The 12,332-nt window shown below is 39.6% G+C and overlaps 1 protein-coding gene across 7 annotated transcripts in view; it reads right to left on the reverse strand.

Annotated features, from left to right (window-relative positions):
• The window catches only part of RBMS3 (RNA binding motif single stranded interacting protein 3), a 707,084-nt gene that overhangs the window by 430,352 nt on the left and 264,400 nt on the right, over window positions 1–12,332 (reverse strand). For 4 of the 7 annotated variants that reach the window (XM_017732083.1, XM_017732082.1, XM_017732088.1 and 1 more), the window contains exon 1: window positions 12,212–12,326. The exons of the other annotated variants lie outside the window; for them this stretch is intronic. In XM_017732083.1, the coding sequence (XP_017587572.1) occupies window positions 12,212–12,286 (75 nt within the window). In that variant the 5' untranslated portion in view covers window positions 12,287–12,326. Of the gene's footprint in view, window positions 1–12,211; window positions 12,327–12,332 lie in introns of those variants that run through there. 7 annotated transcript variants of the gene reach the window in all.

Raw genomic sequence — 12,332 nt, forward strand, 5'->3', positions numbered from 1 at the left:
GGAAATAAAATCTACCTATCTCTACCTCAAAATAGCTGACTAGCGCAGAAAGGAAGTCACCCACTGAAGGTTAAGAAATAATAAACAACTAATAATTTACTCCCTTGCTAAAAGACCAGGAGAGATGAAGCATAAACGCCTACTTCATCGGCTGTTGCTGGAGCATGGCAGTCCTACTTCATTCCTCAACATACACTGTAAAATCACAATCTACATCTTTGTGGCCATTGGCACAGTTCCCTGTTCAGTTTTAAAACACCAATAATCAACCCTTGTTTGTAATGTTTTCACACATTTATAACAAAACCCTTGGGACACAAGAAGTTATCAGCATCAAGAATATCATCATTTCTCTCCCATCCACGAAGTACCTTTGAGCCAAACAAGCTGTGATTTTTAAAAATGCAACTATTTCCAACACAACAGAGAGGGAAGCACATATGATACTGTTACAAGCCAAGGTGAGAAAAATAAAAAGAGTAATGACAACAGAAAATCTAAAGTAAGTCCTGGCAAGGCACACGATGTTGGACATGAGAAAACCAAAGCCAGTTGGCTGTGACAATTTTGTATCTATCAACTACTACTTAGCTAACACCCATCCATAAATAAATTATTTGCTATTGCCTTGGAGATTAACAGGGTGCTGTAGATTTGAAAAATGAACCTGAAGGACTCAAACACAGACCAGTTTCTTTGCACAATGTTGGTGGAATTGTGGCAGTTGTTTTTCTAGAACTTTCCCATCAGTGCCTAACAAAGCCAGCAAGCGCCAGTGGGACTGGGGGCTGTGCACAGGCACTGTTGGAAAGTGATTTTCCCTCTTCTACTTGAAAGAATGAAGAAGTCCTTTGCATCCTTGTCCAGGTGCCTACTAAGTTTTTGTCTTCTGGAAACATTTGGGCCAAGCACTGTTCAAATCTCTAAAACACTCCAAGTTGGGGCCTGATCTGCACCTCATAGCACTGGTCAAACACCACAAACATCTTTTTCAGACACCTTAGCAGGACTGCAGTCAACCTCCCTCCCCAACACTGGGGACACTACAGGGAATTCCTCTCCTCCCACCCTGCTCCATTTGTCCCCTTCCCCAGCAGAAAGGCTCAAGAGGAAGGTGTAATGTTAAACCAGTAGGAAGGTTCAGGTACTTGCTTCAGGTAACTGGTCTTGCAAAGTGCTCTGTAATTCTGGATGCACATCTGGGAGTCATATTGGGTTTAGTGTCAAATGTCTTTGAGAACTTCATCTGCTAAAGATGTGGGCACTCAACACTTCTGGATAACCAGAGATAAACATGCCACCTTCTGAAAATGCTTTCCCTTTATTTTTTCCAGCTTTGTCTCCACTCTTACAGCTCTCATGCACCGCATTTGCTCATGAAGCAGCAACAACATTCCCCACCTCCAGATTCTGCCCAAAGAATGTGGATGCTACACAAGCCTATCCCCCAACTCTTGATAATCCAGTATAGCCTTCTGAAAGCTGAGGTCATTATTTGCATGCAGCCATTGCATGAGCAAATAAGGTGTTTAACTAATCTTCAGAGCCCATTCTGAGAGGTGCCTTAATGTTTATACAGCCCACCGAAAATTGAAATGACTGCTACATGCTAAGTATTACCATCACCAGGGATCCATTTAAGTCAAAGCAGGGCAGACAGTGAAGGAAACAAAACTTATTTTTTCTGTCCAACACAATTACTACCTGACTTATGCATGCGAAAAACACCCAATAACCCATCTAACACAGTAAATTAATGTTTATGCTATTAAGTTCAGACAATCTTAAGCTGAAAGCTTTTCAAACTACAGGAAATTGCATGTTGCACTGGGACAACTGTATACAATTACAGTGATTTCATAAAATGGCAGAGATATAAAGCAGAAACTGAGTGGTCGGCAAGGCTTCTAAAAATCACACAGATAACAAATATGTCCTGGTGGGCCAGGAGTCTACAACTTTCTCACAGCTGTTCCTAGAGACGGGAATTATATCCATAATCTCAAAATTCAAGACAACTCAGTGCATTGCACACCTGTATCTGTGAGGCAATGACAGACACGTCATTGTTCAGCGTGTACTATTACTGCCATCTTGGAGTCACCATACATCAGCCAGATTTATTATTATCCCATCTTGCACCACCAGCTGACACCCACAGTAAAAACAACACCAAAAAGGACATGGAAATATTTGGACCAAACAGTGCGTTTCTTTAGGATGCAAAAGCTCCAAAGAGACACAAAGAGCACAAACATAAAATCCAAGGAGTGCAATGCTCCCCCAGGCAGGAAGTTCCCAGCTGCTTTGCTAAAGGCCACAGCAATATGTCTGCTTTATGCTTGTTTTCACAAAGGATTGTTTAACAGTACACTTAGTGCAGCTCTACCTTGACACAGTAAACGTCGTCTTAATACAGCCTAGGTAAAGCTTTCAGCTTACCAAATCCTGCTGCACGCTTTGTCAAACATCTGAAGGACTGCAGTGCCTCTGACTTTTTTCTGATGTCTTGCAGGTATAGAGTGGTATTAAAGGTAGTTTTCATGAATGCAAAACCAGGCAGAGGCTTGTCTAAGAGCTATCAGTCCTATTTTTCACCTTATTCATTGTACCATTCACAGCATATTTTTATTGCCAGTCTCCCTTCCACTAAACAATTCCAGAAATGTCATTTGCACACCAAACAAGTGTATATTATACTGTTCAGTTACATGTGGTAGATTATCGGGTTGTGTATAGCAGCTAAGCAGAACAGCGACAGCTGTGTAGACACATCTCAGCTGATACTAAAAGAAGTCTTGTCGGCAGTTCTGATCTTAAAGTAAATACACTGAAAAACTTAGCTCCAATTAGGCTGAGGCTGATACGATTTTCTGGAATGAACATTAAACGAATGTGGCTGATAACACCATCTTTGCAAAATATCTTGTTTGGTTTGTCTTTAAAAGATAACATTTTCAAGATAAAAATGTCCTGACTTAAAAGCGATACGTCCCTGCTGTCTGTGTTCACAAAAATCTGAATTTTGTATTTTAAGCTGTGTGTTATGCTTCATTAATATGAAATCACCACCCTGCATCACTGACATATTAGCCGAGCTCCAAGTGACCTAATTCATTTTTAATATTTCATAGTTTGTTAAAGGCTGTAACGAGAGATCACTAACTCAGCTCTGACACTCCCTGTCATGAATCAAAAGATGTAGGGGAAAGGTCATGTACTTACTAACTGGCACCAAACCAAATTCATCACTACAAAATGAGAGAACAGAAATGAAGACTGCATTTCCCATTATGCTTCTCTCTTTGTAAGAGTATCCATCAACTTGCACGACACCAAAAAGCAGAATTTATTTATATGCATGTACCCCAACAAAAGGTCAGAAAGAAGTGAGAAAGAGAAGAAATAAGGATTGCAGCTTTTGTCTAAGCAAGTAGTTCCTTCCCTTTAAAGCAGCAACAGCCTTTGAAGACCAAAAGGAGAAACAATTCCCAACCACATAAAGAAACTAACAAGTCCCTTATATGGCTAAGAATTGCAATGCCATTTTTTTCCACAGCTGGAAAAATTAGAACAAGAGGGAAAACTAGAGCAAACTTTAAACAGACAGCTCTCTGAACACCGGGGAATTCACACAGGCATATCATTCCAGCTTTAAGAACTGCTAAACACTTTCTTCTTTAAAGGGAAGGAGGACATTACACCAGGTGAGTCCCTGAAATCTAGATTTTAACTCTCCTGTTGTAACTATGGATACCTAGCTTTAAAAACCTTTTGTGATGTAACGGTACACCAGGCTCCCTTATCTCCTCCTCTGGTGAAACGCCTCCTTCTGAAGTTCCCTAGTGTCCCTTTATCACCAATGCACCACCTCAAGGTTTTGCCAACTCTGGGACTGCACATCCAGAACAGCCCTCTGCCCTATCCACTGCATCTTCAGTCTGCCTTTCACCCTCCGTAACCCTGGCATGAAGGTTGCCAGCTTCTCCACCGGGAAGGCAACTAGATTGCATCACACGTTGTTCCAAATAACCAGAGTTTCTCGCAGGCAAGACACACGAGACTTGATGGCGGATCCAGTCCTGCCATCTCCCACCGGCATGAGGCAGAAAGGTCAGGCTCCTGTGCAGCGTCGATACTGAGCTCTGAATGGCTTGGCCTGGCTGGGCTCTAAATATAGCTAGGCAGAGGAAGGGCTGTGAAAGTGGGTGGGGAAGGGAGTGGAACAGAAGCCAAATGAGCAATCAATTAAATACAACAACATCATGTTGGTCCCCCAGTAAGACTTTCCCTCTCTACTCCACCACATTCTGCAGCAGAGTATTCAAGCACAGCTTCAGGATTTAGTCCATGAATGCAAACTCACAGAATAAAAACAAACTGCTGGTTGATTTATACTTAGGGAGGGGGGAATACAAATCTGTTCAACAACTTATCTTCTTGAATAAATTTGAGTCACACAGGAGTGACATCACTTCCACAACATGACAGCCCATAAATCATCATCAACCACATGGTACTAACCATAAAACATGTGTCAGGAAGACACCAACAAGGAACAAAATATCAGAGTGCTTTACATTGTAAACATGCAATCTTACGCATCTTCTGGCTTCTACTGTGATCTATATATGTCAGGTGGTTTATTTCATTCATTTGCATCTGAATGAAGTTAACACAATTAACAGAGGAATCCTCATAGAAAATCTGTCCAAACAATTTCACCTGCATAAATATACCACAAATGAAGCACTTAAAAATGTAAATATTTGCTTTTTAATAAACTACCACATTTGATACTAAAGTTGACTTTACAACAAATAAGCAGAGAGGGAATTTATTTCAACCATGGTTGCAAGCTAGCCCAAAACCAAATAAGATAAATAAGAAAGAAAGAAAGAAAAAAAAAAAAAAAAAGAAGTTTTTCCATCCAAAAAGCAGAAAAAATAATCTTTTTCTCTTGTTTGACAATGTTAGACCTGAAGTCTTTCAGCTAATAAAAAGCTTCTAGGAGAAGAGATTAGACTTTGCTGTAAACCAACAAAATATAAAAGACAGTATGATTGAGGATTTCAACGGGAGCTTCCAATCTGCAGCTACAGATAGGACAAGCAACCTTTGCTTCACTTCTCCATTTAGAAACACTGTATCCTCAGAAAAGACCTGCACAGAAAACTAAATTGTTTCAAATTTCAAAGAGGCTACACAGTATTTTTATTTTAAGAATTGTATAACTAAAAGCAAAACCAGCTTTCTCTCCACTTTTTGTGGATTAACCGCACTTAGTCTCTAACAGAAATTGTTAATCTTCATTATAGGCACTGGGCTCCATGTGAGACATCTCCTATGGCAATTAGACTTCTGCTCTGTATAAATCATATCTCAACTGGCAGAGAGAGAAACAGACAGAAAGACAAAACATCTGGTTTAAGCTGCTCATTCTCTAAAAATATAAATCAGGATAAATAATGTTAAATAGAGATTATAGCCACAGCAAACACAAAATGCTGTTAAGTATTGGAGGAGGTATGTCCTCAGCCCCTTGCACGATGTAGAATCATTCTGATTGACTGGTTTTATTTCTTTTGTGACTGTATTTTTTTTAAAAAAACTGTATATTGTTCAGCTGTCCTGGTTTTGCCATGGTGATCAGTATGTGCTTTGTGGGCTTGATTCTGTCTTGCTGAAGACAACCAAATCTTTTTCATTGATTTTTCAAAGGAAGCAGAACAGATCCCTCTCACTATAACTTCTATTCAATAATATTATTGTTAATCCTCTACTTAAAATACATGGTACATCATTCTGCATCAGTAGACACCATTCTTAGGCTGATACCTGACTGTTTAGAATAGTTCTCTTTGTAAAACTGTTTACTTCTAAACTTCCCTTTGTTACCCAATCTTGCCGCCCATATGAGTGGGAAAGCAATTGCAAAACACCGCTACAGGAATACTCAGTGTACAGGCACTGACAGTATCTGAGTAAATCACTGTTCTCTGACTCCCTTCTCTGCCCATCTGCAGTCTTTGGTATGGAACAACTATATCATAAAAGCTCTTATTCACACATGCTTTTGATATTACACTATTTAATCACATACAGCTGTAGCTGATGAGACTGTTACAAAACACAATTTTAATGCAGCACTGGAAGCAAGTTCTTGAGACACATTAACTATTTTCCTCTCTACATAAAATTTCTAGCACTAAAATTCTTTTCTTCAAGAAAAAAAAAAAATACAACCAGACTATTTGGTTTTTTTTAGAAAAGTCTGCTTCTCTTCCTGGACAGTCCGGAATGGTGTTGTTTGCAAGCAAACTCAAAGTCCCCGCCTGGAGTATAATAGCAGAAAATTCACTTCCCACCCCTTAAAATTAAAAAAAAAAAAAAAAAAAAAAAAAATTAAAAAAAATTAAATTGAATTAGAAAATGCTGCTTGCAATTATATGCAAAGGGAATACTATACAGACTTCTCACAGCAAGACCTGAAATGAACTCAGACATCCTACTTGAAATGCATCCTTTCTTATCTGTTTTTTAATTCATGGAAATTTAAGAACCAACAGTCTGATGATTTTTACCAAGATACTTGAATTAAAGTGCAAGCATACCATCATGCTTTCTTTGAAAGGACTTCATGCATTAAAAACCAAACCAGTTCATTTCTGAACCACTGCACTTTATTTTGAAAGGGCACCTTGTATAAGGCATTCTAAATTATAACTATTAACACACAGCACTCGCCACAGCAAGATCTTTGTAGCCTAATCTGGCAAATGCTTGCAACTTCCATCATTTTTTACAGAAATAAAATATCTGCTTGCAAAATAAATAGCCATAGAATATCATAATACATAAGTGTTTGAAGTAGTAAGAATTTGAATTTTCCTTTTCCACAGGTTTGGTCTGGGGGTTTTTATTTGTTTGTTGTTGGTTTTTCGGTTTTTTTATTGCTTTTTTTTTTTTTCATGTGGTGCTTTCTTTTGTGGGTATTTTTGTGGGTTGGTTGGTTTTTAATTTAAACAGACTTGTATGGAGGCAACATATGAAAAGAAGATCAATCAAGAAATTTAACACCATTTTAATACATATCATAATGTCCCTTAAAACAACAAAACTATTTTTATCCAGGCAAGCAAGGATACATGAAAAGCAAATGAGTTCATATATTTCTGCATTTTTCAGAGGAACAAAACTTTTATCTTCCTTATTGTTTAAGCCAGGTGGCAAATACTAGAGCTAGATATTAATATTACTATCAAAATCATAGCCAGGCTGAAATATTTTTAAATGGCATTTAAATGAATTTGTATTCCTTTCGGGCAGCTCTCTGAGGCATTTAAAACATGCTGTGACATACTGACTCAAACAGGGGCTAAGTGCGAACAAACTTCATTCCTAGAAATGCATTTCTCTATTTGCAAGTGTTTGCCTTTACTTTGGCACGATCACATGGGCTCCAGCTAGACTTTTGAGCTCTGGCAAAGATCCAAGCTGCAGATGGTTGGAAATGCAGCCTGAAATCAGTGTGTGGTTGATGAATTACTCCTTACACCTGACCCCTGCTTCACACCAGGCACCAAACACAATCTGAACACTACCAGCCAGAGAAGCCCTGTCAGGCATCTCTGTATCTGGAACGCTTTCTTCAAGGCCTTCTGTATGGCCAGATGGTCAAAAGTGGGGAATGCCATAAACCCACTAAACAGAAACGTGAGTGACAAAAGAGCACGGGATTGGTAGGTACAAGGTGAAGAGAGGCAAGAGCTTTGCACTGACTCCAAATACACACTTTGTAAAAGACGGTGATGGAGCAAGGAGGGAGGTATGGTCATGCCACACAGCTGAAAGAAGTCCCCAATTCCCTCATGCCAAAAGATGCCCTAAAAAATGTCAAAAAAGAGACATAACACACACCCAAATGTGTGCCCATAAAATCACTATATCAAACTTAAACTCTTCTGAGTACACCTGTTTGAACTTCCTAATTGTTTTTTTCCTCAGCTGGGGCACGTATCTGTCATTTCAGGAACATATTCATTGAGCCCTCTTGCTTGCAGGCCAGTCTGAATACCTTTCACAGCCACAGAGAAGGGGTTTTATTCAGGTAGGTGTTGGGAAATCACACTTCGTCCTTTCGCCCGTGTTCACACGTGCATCAGGGCATATAGAGATGAAGAGGTACTGTGGGTACTGTAAACATTGTCTCTCGTTTTGGGGTGTTTCAGCCATCTGACTGGGTTACAGAGTCAACACCATGAGAGTTAAACTACCAGACCCAAACCATGACTAATAAGTAGGAAATACCTGGAGAATGCATGAAAGCAAACCGCACGGAAATAGCTGCTTAACTGGCATATTTTTACCCCAAGTGCAGGTATAGAGATCATAAACCAAACAATTTCTGTTTACAGGTAACTGTGGCACCTCCTCCTTTCTACCCAAGTGATTCAGGCTTTTTCAGTAGGCTGTTTGCAAAGAAAGCTGACCCCAGCAAGAGGTCTAATCGTAAGCTGCAGAGGACAAAGATAAAACACATCATCTACTAAATCAAGAAGACTCTTTCAAATATATTCAGAGTTAATATTTTTCTCCCCTTTTTCACATCATTACATGATATTTCATAGTGCTTATTTTTGTTTTCTTCTGTGCTAAATGGCAAAGAGAAAAGAATTTGCTTTGGCAAGCAAGAAACAAAAGAAAGAAATTCAGACCATAACGCAAGATTTGGCACCATTAACATTTTACATGACAATTTACAACATACTCCTGTAAACCAGCTGTTTGAGTAGTTACACCATCACCAAGGATGCAACTAAGGAAATTCTCTTAATATCTTGAAAAAAAATTTAAAAGTACTACAGATTCTCATCAGATATACACGAGCTGAACCACCTCCCTGCAATATATTTTGCAACAAGAACACAAGACCATGCTTCACATACAACAGTAACCAGAAACACTTACTCTGAAATAAACTCCTATGCCAGTTGGACCCCACTCTCAGCATCTGTCTAAAGAAGTTCCAAAACTGTACTTTCAAACTGAAGTTGTCAGACAGCATCACACCAAAACGGAAATAAGGTTATGTCTTTCCTCAAACTCAGTGCTTGTCCTTAAGAGATGTATTAAATTCCTTGCAATTGTCTCTTAAGGATTCACATCCTCCCGTCCTTTTCTTTTTTGGATGACAGTGGCTTTTCCTAAACCTGAAATTAAAGTTTTAGCTACAGTGGTGGCATTTGATAATGAAGGAGCACAAATAAATTGAATGAGTGCATCCTTTGTGTTCCACAAAAGGCCACAAAACACTAAAAAGTTAAAGCAATCAGACAAACATATGGAATCCATTTTTTCTATTTATAATCCCATTACCCATATAGCTATTCATTTACACCCTTTCTGCACAACAACGTGCTAGCCACGTTAGAAGACACACACACAGACTGTAGGCTGAAATCCCGCGCAGCTCCGTGGTCCCCCGTGAGAAGGACGTGATGTACTGTAATGAGGTACTTCTCAAAGGAGAACCAAGGCAACTTCACCAAACAAGCAAAGCAAAAGCAGCACTTCACCCAAACACGCTGGGGAACATGGATTTCCAACTTTGCCTGTTGAACACGCTGCCACTCTGAATTTCAGAAGCTGTACAGAAATGCTGTAAGAAAGCCTAGAATTTCTTTCTTGATGACAAATGAATGCACACACCACCCCCCCCCCCAGCATGCATGACTATGAGCATAAAAAACACATTCTTTCTGTAGAGCTGACTCCTACCATGCTTGGTACAAAGAACAGTTTTTGGAAAATAAGAAGCTGAAGTTCTCAGACCGGCTGGAATCATACAAAGGTTTATTTATACGTGTTGCTCCAATAGGGATGATAAAAGATACAGCTCTCCACCACAAGATTATTTGATTACCCAACTATTAGTTTTAGACATACAATGGATCTAACTGCTTTAAAACGTCCCAGAAGCTGATGGCTAGCTTTAAGGTAACAAAATCCAGATGCTGCCTGTCTGCACTGCTTTAAACTCTTACGGTCTATGGAAGAGAAATACTTGCATCTGTATATATATATATATATATATATATATGCACGTGTATGTGTGTTTATTATTTAGAGTTTATGTACATGCTTAACTGTGGACCAAGCAAAATAAGAAAAAAAACTAAAATGTATCAGCGATTTAAAATTTTATCTATCCTTACTCTAATAGTGCAAGTGTGCCAAGACAGATGCACATGACTTTTCACAGGGTTGATAATTTTATATACTGGCTATAAAAATGCATTTAAGTTATATTTTAAAGCAAGGGGTTAAAAAAAGTCATGGTACAGAAAAGCTATTGTTTCTACTGTAAGCTCAAATATAAGGTTAATTTTCACAAAAAGCTTATTTTACAAAGTTAAAAAAATGAAGAAAAAAAGAAAAAATAGGACAACTGGCAAAATGTAAGCTACGTGAGTAAAAGGCATGGAATGTCCAATATATCTCCTCCAATACTTGAGGCTATTGTTCTTTCAAAAAAACACCATCAATTGTTTCATGTCCTTGGCTTGCCAGGTTTTGAGGAATAGCATCAGCCTACGTCCCCCAATCCCCCAAACAGTTAAAGCTACAGGCAATATTGCAGTCAAGCTAGTGACAGGCTGCTGCTGCAACAGCAACATTACACACTAAATGGTCACAAAGGTAAAATGCTATTTGGATTGACCTTGAAAGGAAAGGGGGGAGAAATGATAATATTCACTCCAAAATACAAAATTATAAAAAGGATGAATTTTATATCAAAAAAAAATATCTGCATGATGCAGTGAAAGAAACATGCAAAGAAGTGAGAGGTAACCCCGCCATGAATTACAAGGCTGTAATCATACTGAGTGCTTCTGGTGTCATCACAACTCCAACCAGCCTGAATCACAGTTTTTACAATTAGTTAATTTATATAATGGAGTAGTCGGGCTATAAACGTTAATGGGAAAGTAATTTTTACTAACAAGGAATATAACTTATCCTTTCACAACTGCAGCCAGATCAACGTGATTCAAACCAAAAGTCTGGAGAAGTCAGCCTCCCTTGTGGCACTTCACCACACACAGATGCACACGTCAAATGTCCCATGTGTTAAATTTGCCACAGAAGCGCAATGTGTCTATGTGCACACAGTGCCACACGCACGTGTGTGCACCCTGCCTTGGCTTTTCCCTCCTAAAGGATGTTCGTTTATTTACTGAAACTGTTAATCTGTGGCTGTGAGGTTACACTTCACCTTGTATTTTTTCCTTTTTCTGTTCTCCAAATAAAGTGTCCTGACAGGGTTTGCAAACTTTCGGTTTAGGGCTTTCTTTTGTTACTGTCCTTTGGTCACACAGGAAATCTTTTCACGGAACAGACTATTATACAATGGCATTATAAAAGTAAGGCTTTAATTAACTAACTCATGGCCAGGTAGCATAGACTTCACTCAGCCTCTCTAGGAGAGGCAGGCCTGCTTTTCAGTCTGCTGGCATTTTAAAAATTATTAAGGAAAGAAGAAAGAAAACGGAAATGTCCGCGCTCGGATACACTCTCCAAAAGTAGTTATCCTCTATTTCTAGACCTTCTAAATGCAACAGAGTACAGCCATATCATCCTCGATATTTAATGAAATATTAAAAGCAGTGCAATGCACTGAAACAAACTCCATCAGATTTACAGTCAGTCAGCTCCAAGCTCCGATTTCCACAGCATCTCCTCCTGAGCTGATTAAAAGTTTGAGTTGCCACAGACAGCTTTTCTAACAGTAAAATGGTTTTAAGCTGTGATAAACTGTAGAGATCACTGGAAGAGCCACCAAAAGTGTTTCATGCCCGATGCTGTCCAGAGCAATCTTTATCCCATGCCATAACAAACACACTACCTGCCCGCTGTTACGATAGCGTTAACCGCACTGTTCTCCCCAAACAATAAAAGGAATTAGCCGACGCCAGCAGCCCTTGGGAAAAAAAAAAAATAAATTAAAAGAAATAAAGAAATAAAGGGGAGGGCAGACAGTAACCTTCCTGCCTCTCTCACGCCTGCTTTCTGCCTACCAGCTCGGCTCTGTGTAACACCAAACCCGAGGAAGAGACAGAAAAAATCGCCAAAGAGAAGAGGCGAGCCCGCAGTTCGCGCCGCTCCGCTCTCCATCCCCCGCCAGGCGCCCGGCCCCGCCAGCCCTTACCTTGGTTTGGAGATAGTGGGGGTAGTAGTAGGTGTACTGGGGGTACATTGGCTGCTGGTCCAGGCGTTTGCCCATGTAGCTGGAGTCCTTCTGGCTGGTGCGGGGAACTCGTTGGCAGGGT

The sequence above is a fragment of the Corvus brachyrhynchos genome, unplaced genomic scaffold (assembly GCF_000691975.1).
Source record: "Corvus brachyrhynchos isolate BGI_N302 unplaced genomic scaffold, ASM69197v1 scaffold53, whole genome shotgun sequence".
NCBI classification, from domain to species: Eukaryota; Metazoa; Chordata; class Aves; order Passeriformes; family Corvidae; genus Corvus; species Corvus brachyrhynchos.